Below are 17,752 nucleotides of genomic sequence, written 5' to 3'. Positions count from 1 at the left end.
ACTTGAGTTGTGTAAAGTTAGTAAGTTAACTTAGCTTAAGTGTTAAATGCTTGGTGAATTCAGTGTTTGTCTTGACTTATGTATTAGTTTGTGGAAGCCGAATATAAAAGCAAAACAGTTTTACTAATGTTAACGTTAATTGTAGCTGTAACTAATTTTCAAATTCACTGCCCTTGTTTAAAACGAGTTAATTTCATTCAATTAAAAGTAATTAGAAAAAAATACGTTTCAATTAATTTCCATATACTGTCCGGTCTGCGCATGTGCAGACACATTTTTTTCTGAAGGCGCCAAGGCGGGGGATTAAACGTGATTTCACTCGTTTGAATGCTGCATCCAGCTCTGCATTTTCGGTAAGTAAGCAATATATAATCATTGGTGTGTTATAGTTGTTACTTAAACAGGGTTCTGTTTACACTTTAAAACATTTTATAGAAAAAAAAATGTTTAGCTAATGCTAAGTTTGTGTGTTTTTTTTATATAAATTACATTAGATAAGGTTTCAGCGACTATAACCACGTGAGTTGTGTATGGTTAGTAAGTTAACTTAGCTTAAGTGTTAAATGCTTGGTGAATTCAGTGTTTGTCTTGACTTATTTATTAGTTTGTGGAAGCTGAATAAAAGCAAAACAGTTTTACGAATGTTAACGTTAATTGTAGCTGCACCTTCCTTGCTGTCTAGGCTTGTACGTTACGTTAGACTGGCCAAGCCTAACATTACATTAACGTTATTCCTGACTGGCTGTAAGCATGTTTTCTAATCTTGTCAATGTGTTAACATTAGGACAAAATACACCTGTGAAATCATGTTGGTAAAAGGTGGTTAATGTGCAAGAATTTATGTTTCTACATAATCATAATGGCAGGCCTAGGTAACGTTGGGTGCCTGAATTTACCGTTTCTTTAAACGTTTGTATTTTTTTCACACCCGTAGACCCGCCCCTACTCTGCCGCTGACTGGCTGCGACCGACCGTGACATTTTTCAAGGCCTGTCACTCCACTTGAGCAAACCTATCCAACGAATGCAACGAACACTAGCCAATCAGAGGCAGGTCTTCGCGGAATGCGGGTAGGAAAAAACAAGCTTCTCTTTCGTGGTAGCGGCATGGGTAGCAGTCCTCGTGGACGGTATCCGACGCGCCTTATCAGAGCTTAAAACGTAAAGGTGGGGCTGAAAGTACATGTAGTAGAAGCATGCAAATGTTTCATAACTAAATAGCAGGAGATTTGCAGATGACACGAGAGGACCAGCTAGTATGACCACAGCCGATAGTCCAGTGAAAGACCAGTTAACCTGAAGTGGTAGGCAGAAGACGACAGGGATGAGAATGTGGGTTTAGCTAGCAGGTTGATGTTGTTCAACTTTGTTTCTGCTCTAAACACAAAGACCAATTATGTTGGCACTGCATTTATTGCTCCCAATTTTAAACTAATACTTTTAGTATAGAAGTGGAACATGAAAAATACAAATACTAATAGTTAGTGATATGGCATGAAGACAGAAAAAATAATTAATTTTAATTAATTTTACAAAACTAAGAGCTGGCAGGGGTCTTGACTTGTTGACTCAGTTATAATATCTCACAATGTACTTAGTAGTTGTAGGCTTGTGGACTGCATTGTGAAGAGATTTTTCTGTTTCTGATTTCACAAACAGTTTATAAAAAATCGCCATATAATATGATCTGACACAATGTAAATAACCTTACACAATTATTTATTCTAAAACATTGTACAGGTGTTTATATTTCATGCATTGTTGTACAAACAATGGTAGTTAATTTAAGAAACCAAATCTGTTTTGTACTTAATTCACACAATTTCCAGAAACTTCAATATACCCCTCTTGTTTCATATAATTTCCTGTCTGTATGCTTAGAGCATCTAAAGCTTTGAATGCATTATTTTCTGATGTAATTTCTAAATGCTCTTAAGTAATTTATAAGAGGAATAACACACTTGCAAGAAAATAGTCCTGCTGTGAATAAATAAGTTGATAATTAAAATAATCTTTCCTGAAAATGAAGTCCATGTCTGTCTGTCCACTTCCACCCTCTTAATCTGCCATTTGTTGGATATTTTTTATAGTAATAAGGTATTATTAAAATTTGGACTTGGACACAAATTAGTTTGTAGTGATCTGATTTGAGTCGTGGGCTTTAACATGTTTTGTGCTGACACAAGTTTGTGATTATTGGACAATTACTTTTTTCCTCAACATGCTTACAATTTATCTTTTTAATCCCTGCTCATTTTTATTTCTATTGCAGGTTATTCTCATATCTGATTGTCTTGGTGTGATGTGGACCAAAACATAATTCTTTGGGGAGCTCATATTGTTTTGGTAAGTGCATTAAACATGCATCTTAACAGCTATACTGATCACAGCAGTGCTGCTACGGAGAAAGCTAAAAATGTGCTGTAACTGTGTGGTATACATTTTGTTCTTTATTTATGGGGGGCATCTCAACGCTGGTACTTTATCATATAATTCATAGAGAAGTGCTGCTATAAAAGTACCAGTACACAGTAATTTTCTTCATGTCTAGCTTCCTGCTAGGTGTGCTTGTGTGTATTTGTTCTTTCTATAACAGTAATTACTAACAGCAGTGCAAAGTAAATCTGCCACTGATACACTGTTACTCTTAGGGCGTACTCACACTAGGCCCGGTTGCCTTGTACCGTGCCCAAGCACGATTGTCCCCCCACGGTTATGCTTTCCTTGTCTAGGAAACACTGCACTCTTTTGAGAAGCGCTCTCTCTCGCACGGCACAGTGGAGTTTATGTGCGAGTTCCGTGCTGAGTGCGAGTACGCCCTTAATCTGTTGAGTAAAGCTTCTGTTTGCATAATATGAGATTCTGTGGCCCAAACTAAGTCACAATAAACTATACATTTAGTTGTCTTTACAGAGCATAGCTTTATGTAATCAAAGTTGAAGCGGATCACCATGCCCCGGATGTGACTGTTACGACACCATCACTAATATTTGATTTTTGTCCCCTTTTCTCTCTTTGTGGTTTGTCTAGTTTATGTGGCAGTGTAAAGACTGTGGTGCGGAAGTGTCTAGGCGATCAGAAATTCTTAAACATTACAGACTAAAACATAGTCATTTTGGGCGTGGCCATCATATTAAGTGTATATACCCTAATTGTCCATGCGTATTTACAACTTGGAATTCACTTTTGTCACATTTGTCAAGGAATCACGAAAATACCTTAAAGCACTCTGACATATTTACTTCATTTTCCTGTCATTTATGTGGCTGTAGTGAACTTGGAACAGAACATGATTATTTTGTGCACATAGGCCATCATCTGAAAAACAATGAGACAGTCACATGTATGTTTAAAGGCTGTGAATACACATCCAATGTATACAGCACCTTCAAGTCGCATAAAAGTCGGAAGCACAGCTTGCATACGTTGAGAGATTTTAAGCATGGTGTAGTCCAGGGAACTAGTGTAGCTGAAACTGAAGAGCCTGGTGTTTCAGACAGTGAAGAATTCTGTAATGAAAGTCAGTCTGATGACATTGATTTAGATAAGTCAAAGGATCAGCCAGAGATAATAGAACAAAAAATTGCTGCAGTGTTATTAAAGCTGGAAAATATTTTTCATGTGCCAAGTGCTGCAATTGATGAATTGCTGGAAGAATTTCAATATTTGTTGAGCACAGCATCTTTGTGTAGTACAAGAAATGTGATACATGACACACTGAATAGTTACAACCTGCAAATTGACCAGTCAGTCATTGACGAACTTGCATCGGCCCTGTGTACATCTAATCCGGTCTGTAAGTCAATTGGCAAAGGTTGTCCTTTGTCAACATCCTTTAAGCGCAAAAAATACTACAGAGACAATTTTCAAGTTGTGGAACCCATAGAATATATCTTGGATGACAAAGATAAAAGAACGCTGCAGTATGTTCCACTATTAAAGTTTTTACAGCAGCTTTTTACTAATGGTCACATTCTTAACAAAGCATTAGATAATCACCTCATATCAGAGGGCAGAGGAGAAGTGAAATACGAGTCTTTTCGAGATGGTCAGTTTTTCAAGGATAACCATTTTTTGTCAGAAGGTGAGCTGCGAGTGTTGTTGAATTTTTATGTGGATGATTTCGAAATTTGTAATCCACTTGGCACATCTCGTAAAAAGCACAAGATCTGTGGCGTTTACTGGACTCTCAGCAATTTACCACCAGGTTGTCATTCTTCGTTGTCTTCAATTTATTTGGCATTACTCTGCAGATCTGATGATGTGAGGAAATATGGCTATGAAAAGGTACTAGAGCCGTTGTTGAGGGATCTTGCCATTTTGGAAAGTCAAGGTATTTTTATTGCTCAGCTTGGAGATTTTGTTAAAGGCACAATACAGTGTGTTGTAGCAGACAATTTGGGGGCACATGGAATTGCTGGATTTATTGAAAGTTTTGCAGGTGAATACATTTGCCGCTTTTGTGTGGCAAAAAAGTCGGAAATTCAGGAGACCGAAGTCAGTTCAGGGACATTTACTCTCCGAAGCAAAGAGATGCATGAAATGCATGTTAGATCAGCACAGGACAATGCACAACCTTGTTACGGTGTTAAAAGGAAGTGTGTTTTCTCTTCTTATCTTTCTCATTTTAATGTCTGCACAGGCTACCCTCCAGATGTTGCACATGACATCTTTGAAGGCATATTACCAGTTGAGTTGGCACACTGCCTCAACTTGTTAATTTCAAAAAAGTATTTCACACTTGACAAACTCAATGAGTCCATTCAGAAATTTCCTTACAAGTGGACAGACAAAAGTAATCGTCCTCATGCTATTCCCAGGACATTCATGCTGAAGAAAAGCATTGGAGGAAATGCACATGAAAATTGGAGTCTTTTGCGATTGCTTCCGCTTTTGATTGGACATTTGGTGCCCCCAGATGAACCTGCCTGGCAGGTCATTTTGGACCTTAAAGATATCGTTGAGCTAGTTGTTGCACCAGTGCACACAACACAATCCATTGCTTTCCTTGAAGCCAAGATTTGTGACCATAGAGCTAGGTTACAAGAGGTTTTTCCTGGTCTAAACCTGTTGCCGAAACATCATTTTGTGGAACATTATCCACAGATGATCAGATTTTTTGGTCCACTAGTTGGGTTGTGGACAATGAGGTTTGAGGCAAAACACAGTTTTTTTAAGCAGGTGGTTCGTCACACACGCTGCTTTAAAAACGTACTCTTGTCCATGGCGGTGAAGCATCAGTTCATGATTGCTTATAACTTGGCGTCAACCACAACCGAAACTTCTAGCTTGACTGTCTCAGCTGTCTCAACTGTCTCTGTTGACATTTTGCATCAGGATGTGCAGAAGGTTCTGCAGTTGGAATACCCTGATATTACTCACATTCAACTCACAAAGAATGCATCTGTTAATGGAGTTAACTACAGAGAAGGTATGGTTGTTGTTCATGGCTCTGTAGGTGGCTTACCAGAGTTTGCAGAGGTTATCCAGATGGTTGTAGTGGAGAAAAGCTTGAGCTTTATTGTTAAAAAGCTTGATGCATGGTATAGGGAGCATTTTAGGGCATTTGAGTTATGTCCCACTTCAGAAGTCTCCCTCATTCAACTTGGTGCCTTGTTGGACCAGTACCCCTTGGCAGATTACAGGATTGGAGGCCGGCGAATGGTGACACTTAAACGATTCATACAGATGCAAGGTTGGATTATGGTAGTTCGTGTTGTGTTCATACGCTGCATGAGTTAATACACTAATACACTAAATATGGTAACAAGAGGGCAGCCTAACATTTCTTACAGGAGGAATAATTTTGTTTTTAGTAATGATAGAAAGAATTTTCTTAGGGAAATCCAATCCAATCATCTGACATCTCCCTGTACTAAACTACCCTCATGTTGCCATTATATAAATGTACATGTTAAGGAAAACATTTTTGACTAAAATAATACAAATTAGTTTTCAAATCTGTCAGTTTAAATATATCATGTTCAAAGGAAGAACTACCACACAACCACAAACAAAGAAAAAAATATGTGTTCTTCATTCCACGCAAAGAAAGTAACGGTAAAAATTAATTGTGTTTTCAAGTGCAGAATAACATTACAGATTGGAATTGTATGGTGGTATGTTCCTGCTCTGGTTCGGTTCATAAAAAGTTATACCTAAGTAACAATAGTACGAAATGCTGATTTACCTTTTTTTTTTTTTTTTTTTTTGTCTTTAACAATTAGATTGAAGAATGGCACAGCATCTGAAGTTGAGAGTCATTGTGGGCGACGATGACTATAGAAGACTTGATCTCCATTCAGGAATGCCAGAAACTTTGGCAGAGTTCCACAATACAATTTGCCAAGCATTTGGAATTGAAACAGACTTTCGTATTCAATTCATGGATCCTGACTTCAATGATTTCATGAATGTTACATCAGTACACGACATAAAGGACAGAAGTACAATCAAGTTGGTGTACATGGCAACCCTAACTCTAACCCCCTAAATGATGTGGGTTTGAGTCCATCTTCTATAATGCAGAATGCTCCCAGCACTTCTGGATCATCTGGAGCACCAGTGAGCAACCAAACATCTCCCATTTCCTCAGAGGCCTCATTGCCCACAACAGACTCGGATGACACCATCATTCTGCCACATTCAGACAATGAATTGAGATCACGTGCATGGCCACGTGAATTCCCCATTCCTCACTTTCCATACAATGTAGAGGTGCAGCTTCAACGTGGAAATGACAGCTTCAGAGAAACTGGCACTCAACTGAAGATTACTCCAGGGTTAAAGTCTGACATCTTAGAGAAGCTAGCCGAGGAGATCTTCCAGTATACAGCGTACCCACAAAATTACCAAATAGATGATGTAGCAGAGGCACTCATCAAAAAATTTCCCTGTTTGAAGGAACCATCTGCCACTGGTTACTATGGCTGGATGATTAGCCTAAAATATAAAATGGCTAATTACAGAACAAAGATGCGAACTATTGGCTTTCCAGAAGTGACTGTAAATGCTTTGAAAAACAAACGTAGTGATGACTGCCTCCCAGCCAAAAATGTAAAGAAGCCTAAAAAAGCTGAAGTCAACTTTTGTCCTTCACACCCTGCTGGCGAAACGGATGAAAGCTTAGAAAATGTCAGACTTGAAATGTTGAATGATGTCAGACAAAGAAACAGTGCATCATGTGTAAAAAAGATGTCAAAAACATTCTCCTACAGAAGAAAAGAGGTAGTGCAGGAAAATCCAGCTGCCGGAGAGTTTAAAGCCAGGTGGCCTGCACTTTTTCACATTGATGAGGTAAGCACATGCTTGCTCCCTGGGTTTTTACATTGCACTTTGACCCATTGTAAATATAAAAAAAATATTAGCAAGGTTTAAATAAGGATGCAGGCTGCTGGTCCAGTTTTGATTTCTTGCCATTACCCTTGATTGATAGCAATACCTCTGGCTAGAACACACTGTACACCTAATATAAGAAAATTAGAATATATCTATTTAATAGCTACAAAATATCATTACACCGATGGCTGATCACAGTGCTCTTTGTCTTCTGTTGTTGTTTTTTTTTTGTGTGTGTAATAGATAAATGCTGAATTCCAGCGCATAACAACTGTCCCACTTGAAACAACCTTCATGGCTCAGTTGGACAGCCATTTACCCCAGCTGACATCTATTTTCAACAAAAAGGGAGGTGTTTCTGGCCAAAAACTAGCCAGACATCTGGCGATCTTGCAAGAGGTAAACATGTTTTTACATTTTAGTAGAAAATATCATATACACTGTGGAGAAACCTGAAATGTACCTGTCTAGTGCCAGCCTTGATTATTTGTAAGGGGCAAGGTTCCTAAGGCTACATCCACACTACTACATTTTTGTTTTAAAACGGAGACCTTTTGGTACATTTGCACCTACCCTGCAGACTGAACTGTCACCCTATCACCCTACACATTAAGACCTGATATTTTATGAAAATTAAGTCACAATACACTAACATTCTTTAGCTAAAGAAGGCAGTCCATTTACAGAATGTATAATGAAGTCATTGTGTATATATTTTTGAGGTTACCACAGGTTTGAAATATTCTACAGTTTCAAGACATTTTTTATTATTTATTGTATTTTTATAGTTGTAATCCTTTTACACAGGCTACAAGTGACATCAATCTTAAAAGGGCAGCAGTCCTCAAGGCACTTTGCATCTACCTTGGTGAGGATGATGGACATCTCATTCGGGAGTATAAGGCAAGTCATTGTAATTGCATTTATCAGTCAGATGTACTGTCTTGTATTATAAAATGTTTTAAAATCCTAATGTCACTAACCCACTAGTTAGAAGAAAATGAATTTAAAGGGGCACTCAACAAAAACAAAAACAAACCCGATGCATAACAAAATCAGTGTGTTGACACCAAAACTATGGCAGCTGTAGTCCTATCACAGTCTACATGCTGTCGTGTTTTGGGGTCTAGAGCTATTATAGTGTGGAAGCCTGCTGTTTATTTAAATCAACTAATGCAAAACTTGAAAAATGCTCTAGCCACTAAAACATGTCACTACAGAGGATCATACTGGTGTTTTTATGTTTTAGCCCATTGATGACAAATGCATTAAAGGAGAACTCTGGTCAATTTTAACATTGAGCTCATTTTTTTGTCAATTTGGAGTGCTGTCAGTACAGAGAACCTGTTTTTTGGTCCACAGTCGATTGTCGAGTTCAAGCGCATAGGTTTAGTTACCTATGATCACGCACGTGATCTCGACAATCGACTACTGTGGACTTCGACCGAAAACAGGAAATAAATACAGGTATGTGCGCTGGCTGAATTAACATCACTTTTATTCATATCTTTCACATCTGCTGCAGTCAGATTCACCAGTGTTCACTCTAAAGGAATCCCTCACAATGCTGGGCATTTGTAATGACACATCAAGGATGTTAAGAGGCTAAAAGCAGGTTTAAAACTTGCCCCATTGAAGTCAACAGGGTGCAAATTTTAAAAAGAGGATAACACGGTGTAGGCAACACCGATTTTTGTCGTTGTTCTCTGTATTGACAGCACTCCAAATTTACAAAAAAATGAGCTCAATGTTAAAATTGACCGGAGTTCTCCTTTAACATTACCACTGACCATTTTCCAAAGCATCAATTTTAGAAAATTAATTTTAACCATATAAGTAGCCATAAGGTTGAGAATATTTGTATAAAAATCAACAATTTGCTGCAGTTTTCAAAGCAGGTACCATTTTCTAAACACACCCTGGTGCATTCAAGAACTCTGACATCCAATAATTATTAACAGACTCTGACAAACTTTGTTGAGGAAATGAAATCCTGCAGAGTAAAACAACATGGATGTTGTCACAGGATGATGTACATTTGTCTGTGTCTGGACTGGAGATTTTCAGTAATTGGCTAAAACATTTTAAACCGTCAGTTTGGTTCTTGAAACAATAAGGCAGGCTTTATTCATCATTTTTCTTATTGTTCAATTAAAAGACCAAAACCAACAATGTGTTAGTCCATCTCTCAATCCATTCTGACTTCTGTGTCTCTGCTCCATTTGCAGAAAAGTTTGGATATTTTTCACAATGCCATAAAAACAAAAATCTGTGGTTTGTTAATTCACATGAACCTTTATTTAACTGACAAAAATATTTTCAATAGTTTTACTGACCAGTGTAATTATATATTGTAAATATAAAGAAATTTAGAATTTTCAGGTCATTAAAATCTATTACATAAATTCATGTTTTTCTTATATTCTACAAATATACAGGACATCGAAGGAGATGACATCCAGAGAGACCTGCAGAATTCCACCATGGGCGTATATGTCATCAACAAGGAGGGTGGAGAAATTGGAGCACATGATGACATTGGCATTTATGTTGAAGGAGAAATCATTCTGGACAACATTGGATCTGTAGCCCAAGCATGTGCAATGATGCTGGGAGTCATCTATGTATTGAACATGGCTTACCCCAAAGAGCTGAAATACTCCTATGAATTCATTCAAAAAGTGCTCTTGAAAATGGATGGAGAAAGGCTTTCCCCCAAAGTCCTTGGACTAAAGAACAAAATCATTGCTGGACTGTAGGATTTCTTCAGCCGCTCTTGTGAACGCCACTAAGCTGCATTTTTAAATCTGGTTTGGGAGGCGATAGAAAACATTTAGTATGATGTAAAATGCAGCCCTAGAAGATGTTTCAAACTGAAAACAAAGTGAGTGGTGGACTGTAATACATAGCCACTGGTGTGAACATTTAAAGTTGTCATTGGATTTTGTAGAATATTCACCTGAAATAAAAATTGCAATCCTGGAAATAAGCCAGGTTTCTATCCACACTCAGCACAAATGTATCCATCCATCCATTAACGCCATATGAATATTAGAAGTTAAGCGCTTTGAGATAAACAGTTGGTGACATCTGCGCCATTGAGGCATTGCATAAGAAGAGGACACAATGAGATGACGTCATTAAAAGAGCTCCAGTCAAAGTTCAAACGATAGAGAACCATGTGGAAAACATGGAATTATGACATTTCTTGTTAGTTTCATTTAAGAATGTTACAGCCTCCTCATTGCTCCACACAGATGTGATGTTTTCATTTGCCACTATTTTTATTATTCTCAGAGGAGCTTAAGCTTCAGTGGACATTTAAGTCACGTTTCATTTTATTCAGTGAGTCTGTTTCCATATTGATACACCAACTTTTTCACCTCAGCCAAGCATAAAATCTGTTTTATTACATTCTTTTTTTTCCTATTACAGTATTTTTTTTGAATGTAACTTTGCAGTTTTTTGTAATTTCAGCATCAGGTCCTCAGTGTGCACTGTGTTGCAGCTGTGGACAGTTCTTGTACTATAGTATTTTTTTGTTCTGTATAGTACTGGTGTATTTTGTTATTTGTATATGTTGTGCTCTTGCAAATGGGTGGTAAAAGGCTTTCCTCCAAAGTTCTCCTGTGTGTATGTATATATATATATATATGTATACAGCCACTATTGTGAACATTTAAAGCTGTACTAAGGATGTTTTGGAATATTGACTCGATGTAAGTTTGCAGTTTAATGTAATCTCACACAAGTTACTCAGTGTTTGCTGCCTTCCAGCTAATCTGGTTCATTTGTTTTTGTTACGAATGGTACAATGTATTTTATGTTAATGGATACTAGTGCATTTTGTTATAAGAAAGCAATTTGAGAAATGGTGACTTGAGTTACATTACTGGCATTCTTGTTTGAGAGAGCAAAAATATCTCTTGGATCAGAAAAATAAAGTTAGAGTTGAAAATATTGGGTTTGCTTTATTTGTCTGAATATTAATGAAAGATACAATAGATAAAAAAAATATCGGATTAAAATTAATTTTAATATGTAGAAATTAAACGATTAAATTGCTCTGGTTGCACAATTAATTTGAGTAAATTCTACTCAAAATAGTTTAGCTAAAATTATGAATATAATTTAATCTGAAATTATTGAAAGAGATTAATAAACTCAATGTATAAAATATAAGTACAACCAATTTATAAAATATAAGTAAACTCAACTTATAAAATATAAGTTCAGTCAACTTAAAAAATATATCTGGATTTAGATAAATTTATTTCGTGCAACCCCTTGACGTAATAAAATTAAGTAAATTCAACATAACATTTTTTTCAGTGTGGTGTAATGGTGTGGCAGATGTTTTCTTGGCACACTTTGGGCCTCTAGAAAATAATCAGAAAGTATTATAATATAAACAATACTTTGTCAATTTACAGTATTTCTAGGAGTAAGCTAAACAGTGTAACCATACAAACACAGGGAAACAAATAGCAGCTAACCACATCTAACTAATTCTAAAATATTTCAGCCAGGTTGAAATAAAATTAAGGTATGGAAGATAAACTATTGGCATGTTGGGAGAGGATTTTGTCTCCCAGCACGGGCTAACACGTCATTCATGAGTCTTTCACAAGAACGTGCAGAGCTGGGGTCAGCTGCTATCTCAGCAGTCAAAGAGCATCTGTGTCTCCTCCTGCGAGAATCGCTGAGAAAAGCCGAGCAATAATCCACCTCTTCACATGTCTGCTTCAATTTTCATTACCTACGCACCTAGCACACGCTGCCCACAGGACCTCAAGCACACAAAGAAGCCGCTAAAGACCCTGACATCATACAGACCCCTGAAAGAGAAACAAGCTTATTATAGACTCAAAAGTCACACTAAACCAAATGAGATAAAATAAAACAGTACAGTAGTAAAACCTTAAAGTAAAAGTAAAAGGCTTTATTAGTGCAAACGAGATATCCTTACCATCAGGAATAATCTGGAAAAGTGATATTATGAACCACACTGTTTGCACAGTAGTAGTTTAACCTAGTCATAACCAAGGAGATCTATACAAGATGTTTTCAAACTTATTGATTGCACAGATACCCACACTGTAAAAAGTAATATGCTATATCTACTCCATAAAATTTTGGCAACAGATTACCCATTTTAGCCCTCCGGCAACTATAGTTGCTGCAGAGTATAGTTGTCATTTTCCTTTTGTACATTTTTTTCTAGATGTTTTCCATGTTTTAGGTCTCAATTACATGCAAGAAAACAACCAAATAAAGGATTTCAAGAACAAAAAAAAAAAAAAGGTATTCACTTCCTTCCTGTGACATGAGGCTCTCAACTTCCAACCCCTACTTCCAGGAAGCATAGCGAAGACAAACCCTCCCAAAGAAAAGTAATTTTCATGTTAATATTAAGAATTTTTTTGCTGACAAATATATATCTATATAATCATGAGGGTCTCTAAAATCATCCAAACAAAACAAATCTTACAAGAGATTTATAGTTTTTAGTTGCCGGTGGGCAAATGACTTGTAAGTACATATATCATGGGGAAATGGGGTATACTGTGCTTAATGGGTTAATAAATCAAGGTTATTGATCTTGTTTAGTGCTTTTTGCTTTCATAATATTTTTTACTGTTATTTATTATACATTGTTATTTGTTAATTTATTTATTTGTTAATTTATTTATTTTTTGTTTGTTTGTTATATGTGACCCTGGACTACAAAACCAATCACAAGGGGCAATTTTTTTGAAATTGAGATTTATACACCATCTGAAAGGTGAATATATATAAGCTTTCCATTGATGTATGGTTTGTTAGGATAGGACATTTGGGAGATACAACTGTTTGAAAATCTGGAATGAATCTGAAAAAAAAAAAAAAAAAAAAATTGCTTTTTAAAAGAATGATTTTTGGCATTAAAAAAGAATGATTTTTGGCATTTAAGAAAAAAAATCTATAATTTTGACCCATACAATGTATTATTGGCTATAGCTACAAATATACCCGTGCGACTTATGACTGGGTTTGTGGTCCAGGGTCACATATAGGAGTAATTTTTTTCTTATGAACAATGTAATTTAACATTTTGATTTACAATGCTCTGTTGGAGCAACTTAATGGCTGGACTTTGTTCTACACTATGTTCCACCACTTTAAAACAAACAGATTTGTTGTTTGTTGTGTTTTCATATTCAAGAGATGCAGCTTTTTTGTGTTCGAATCGAATGTTCTTCAATTTTGATTGATCTGTTGAAAGCAGTTATTTTTTAAGTTAGATGTATAAATGTTCTCCTCCTATTCAAATTTTAAATTGAGGGGTGCATACAACATATTTGCCCACCGGCAACTATAGTTGCCGCATATTCAAATACGTTTTTTTAAGAAAAAAAAAAAAAAAAAAAAAAACCTGGGGAAAATAAATGCAGAACATGTTTACATAGGACACTATTAACTGGACTATATGAATGAAACCATTCAGAAAAAAATTGGGCACAAATGGGTTTTAATTAAATTCAACAAATAGAATTGAGTTAGAATTAATCAAATTAATTCCTTAAATGTCAACAATTTAAAACAAGTATACTTTAAGCAAAATATCTGAATAAATATCTGAATAACAGACAGACATCAAAGATGAATTACGAACTCTTTATTTTTTATTGCCAACATTGAAGGAAAGAGAAACGCATGAATTAACAGGGGTTTAGATGTTGATTTTATTTTGATTTTGATTTTATGTCAGTATGTGGTTTTTGTAATGGTGTTTGCTAATTTTACACATTTTAAATGCTTGACTTTTAAGGAATTAATTTAATTAATTCTAACTCAATTCTTATATGTTGAATTTAATGAACAATATTGCTTGTAATCTGTTGCCGCAATTTTATTGAGTAGATAGAGCGTATTACTTTTTACAGTGCAAATATGTGAGGGACCCCCATATAATATTCTTTTCCTGTATAAAGACTTGTAAGAACCTTTGTGTTTGTGTTGTTTATCTGGCTCGGGACCCTCTGGAACCAGCATATAAATGCTGTCATGCTGCTGAACAGCCACAGTGTAAACATATGTTTAAAAAATAGATACCGGCTGTGGCAGAAACCCTCTACATGTTAAGTCGCGAGCAGAGAAAGGAAGTAGAGTATCCTCACACTCAAATTTTGTGAATGAAAAATAGACTTGGTAATGAATAATGCATCGACTGTAAAGGAAACATCTCCATCCAGTCGAGCTGCTTCTTGTTTGTTATCAGCAGCCACTGCTGAGGGGGTTTTGTTCAACACAATCTAATATTGGGAATGTTTCTGAAACATTTGTTCCAGTCTCGTTTCTCGTTCGTAATCGTTAATAGAGCTACTGAGCCTGATGTGTGTGAGGAAGAGAGGAATGTATTGCTTGTAATGCAGTCATTTGGAACAGCTGGGAAGAATTGAGCTGGAGAGTGAGAGAGAGAGAGTCTTACATCATTATTACAGCACGTCAGAGGAATAGAGAGAGAGAGAGACAAAGAGATGGGGGAGAGAAAGGAAGGGTGGATCACATAACCTGTAAATATAGCCTGCAGTCAGGTTTCTCTGCAGGGTAGAAGGACAGTGTGTTTGGGCTGTTCTCTGACATCCTTGTAGGTAATTATAATACATCCGGCACAATGGGGCGATCACATCTACCAGCTAGATTCTTTTCATCTCACTTTCACATAAAATAATGATTAAGGGGGACATATTCTACACTTCTGCATTGTATTTTAATGAAGTCCACTGATGTTAGCTTGAGCTATGTGATATGATGGTATAAAAAAAATGTGTCAGTTAGTAGAAGTTCTATATCCACACGCAGTATATCCACACGGCTATCAGTGGATCGGATTGCTTTGCGATATTTACACATAATGAAGATGCATGGAGTGTCAATATGAGGGTACACTTGCATTTGTTATGAGTAATCTTGAGATCTTAGATTTCAATTCTTATCAAGAAATGAACACTTTTATTCAGCAAGGATGCATTAAATTAATCAAAAATGACAGAAAAGACATTTATAATGTCTTCTGAGATTTATAATAAATCCTGAAAAAAAATATTACCATTTCCACAAAACTATTTAGCAGCATAACCCGTTTCAATATTGATAATAATAATAAGTAATGTTTCCTGAGCACCAAATCAGGATTAGAATGATTTCTGAAGGATCATGTGACATGAAGACTGGATTTAATCATTTTAAATTTTAATAATATTTCAAATTACTGTATATTTTATCAAATAAATGCAGCCTTTGTGAGCATATTTATTTCAAACATAAGAATTTAAAATAATGCTTTTCTATTTTAGATTATATATATATATATATATATATATATATATATATATATATATATATATATATATATATATATATATATATATATATATATATATATATATATATATATATATAAATAATGCATCCCTACTGAATACAAGCATTAAAGGGATAGTTCACCCAAAAATGAAAATTTGATGTTTATCTGCTTACCCCCAGTGCATCCAAGATGTAGGTGACTTTTTTTCTTCAGTCGAATGCAAACTGCAACCATTGCCGTCTGTCAGTCAAATAATAGCAGTAGATGGGAACTTCAACTATAACAGTAAATAAAACTTGCTTAGACAAATCAAAATTAAAACCTGCGGCTCGTGACGACACATTAATGTCCTAAGAGACGAAACGATCGGTTTGTGCGAGAAACCGAACATTATTTATATAATTTTTACCTCTAATACACCACTATGTCCAACTTCGTTCAGCTTCCTGTTAGTGAGGTCAAAAAACGCGTTGTGATGACGGAAGTGATGTCTTGCCCATATACTTCAATGAGCGCGAGACATCACTTCCGTTGTCAGAGCGCGATCAGACCTCACTAGCCGGAAGCTGAATGAAGTTGGACATAGTGGTGTATTAGAGGTAAAAAGTTATATAAATACTGTTCGGTTTCTCGCACAAACCGATCGTTTCATGTCTTAGGACATCAATGTGCCGTCACGAGCCGCAGGGTTTCATTTGGATTTGTCTATGGAAGTTTTTTCGACTCTTATTGTTCAAGTTCCCAATCACTGCTATTATTTGACTGACAGAGGGCAGCGGTTGCAGTTAAAAATCATAATTTGCGTTCGACTGAAGAGAAAAAGTCATCTACATCTTGGATGCACTGGGGGTAAGCAGATAAACATCAAATTTTCATTTTTGGGTGAACTATCCCTTTAAAATATTTCTCCCCATTTTTCCAAAAAAAAAAAAAATCTTACCCCAAACTTTTGAATGTCAGTGTATCACAGTTTCCACTAAAACATTAAAGGATTAGTTCAATTTAAAATGAAAATTAGCCCAAGATTTACTCACCCTGAAGCCATCCTAGGTGTATATGACTTTCTTGTTTCTGATGAACACAGTTATGTTAATAAATATCCTGATGGATATTTTATAATGGCAGTGAATGGGGCCAATGAGTCTGAAGCTCAAGAAAGTGCATTCATCCATAATAAATGTACTTTACACGGCTCAGGGGGTTAATAAAGGCCTTCTGAAGCGAAGCATTTGTGTAAAAATATGTTTTTTTCCATATTTAACAAGTTATAATATAAAATATCTAGCGTCCGCCAGACCGTCTTCCATATTCAACTTACGAAGAAAGTGTAAAGCCTCTCGCAGTTCAAAACACTTACATTAAGTCCTATAGCTTCCCTATTCAACTTACGAAAAAAGCTTAACCGATGCAAATTTTTTCATAAGCTGAATACGGAAGGCGGTCTGGCGGAAGCTAGATATTTTACTTTATAACTTGTTAAATATGGATATTTTTCTTACACAAGAGCATAGTTTCGCTTCAGAAGGCCTTTATTAACCCCCTAGAGCTGTGTTGAGCACGTTTATGATGGATGGATGCACTTTCTTGAGCTTCATACTCATTGGTCCCGTTCACTGCCATTATAGATTGGACACATCAGGATATTTATTAATATAACTCTGATTGTGTTCATCAGAAAGAAGAAAGTCATATACTCCTAGGATGGCTTGAGGGTGAGTAAAGCTTGGGCTAATTTCATTTTAAAGTGAACTAATCCTTCAATGAGCTTGGTGACTACACACATTTCTTAAAATCCTGAAAATGACAAGTTTTCCCATTACAGTCCAAACTCAAGGCGCCAAGACTTTTTCTTCATATTCACAAAATTTGAAAAAGACTGCAAGAAACAATATCAGCGTGATTAACTGCCGTGCTGCACAGGCAAAATTAATGGTAGGGTAAATGACGCAGACATGCTTAAATCCACAAAAAAAAAAAAAAAATCAGAGGCAAATAAATTTGCCAAATCACAAAAATCCATCAATTAGAAAGCACAGAGAGCCCCTGCAGCCGCTGCCTCTCAAAC

At 36.1% G+C, this 17,752-nt stretch overlaps 1 protein-coding gene and 1 long non-coding RNA gene across 3 annotated transcripts; both read left to right on the top strand.

Moving 5' to 3' along the window:
• Window positions 1-257: 257 nt before the first annotated feature.
• LOC137035566 (uncharacterized) lies at window positions 258-6,473 on the top strand. 2 transcript variants are annotated; one of them, XR_010897096.1, is made up of 4 exons: window positions 258-353; window positions 935-1,070; window positions 2,272-2,345; window positions 6,227-6,473. It is a non-coding gene; the product is annotated as an uncharacterized lncRNA (long non-coding RNA). The 2 variants fall into 2 exon arrangements; XR_010897097.1 differs by lacking the exons at window positions 258-353; window positions 935-1,070 and adding an exon at window positions 1,117-1,166.
• Window positions 6,474-6,521: 48 nt separating this feature from the next.
• Window positions 6,522-11,280, top strand: LOC137035447 (uncharacterized). Its single transcript, XM_067408736.1, has 4 exons — window positions 6,522-7,295; window positions 7,581-7,736; window positions 8,145-8,240; window positions 9,776-11,280. Exons 1-4 carry the CDS (start codon window positions 6,522-6,524, stop codon window positions 10,094-10,096), a joined length of 1,347 nt encoding a protein of 448 aa, XP_067264837.1. The 3' UTR covers window positions 10,097-11,280.
• The last annotated feature ends 6,472 nt before the right edge of the window (window positions 11,281-17,752 follow it).

Source organism: Chanodichthys erythropterus, chromosome 14 (assembly GCF_024489055.1).
Source record: "Chanodichthys erythropterus isolate Z2021 chromosome 14, ASM2448905v1, whole genome shotgun sequence".
Classification (NCBI taxonomy): Eukaryota; Metazoa; Chordata; class Actinopteri; order Cypriniformes; family Xenocyprididae; genus Chanodichthys; species Chanodichthys erythropterus.
Note: the sequence above shows the minus strand (reverse complement) of the source record. Positions and strands in the feature narration are given on the sequence as shown.

Coding starts and splice junctions, on each gene's coding strand:
- LOC137035447 (XM_067408736.1), top strand. CDS start 6,522: ATGCAGAATGCTCCCAGCACTTCTGGATCATCTGGAGCACCAGTGAGC. Junction 7,737..8,144: donor ATCTGGCGATCTTGCAAGAG/GTAAACATGTTT, acceptor CCTTTTACACAG/GCTACAAGTGACATCAATCT. Junction 8,241..9,775: donor ATCTCATTCGGGAGTATAAG/GCAAGTCATTGT, acceptor ACAAATATACAG/GACATCGAAGGAGATGACAT.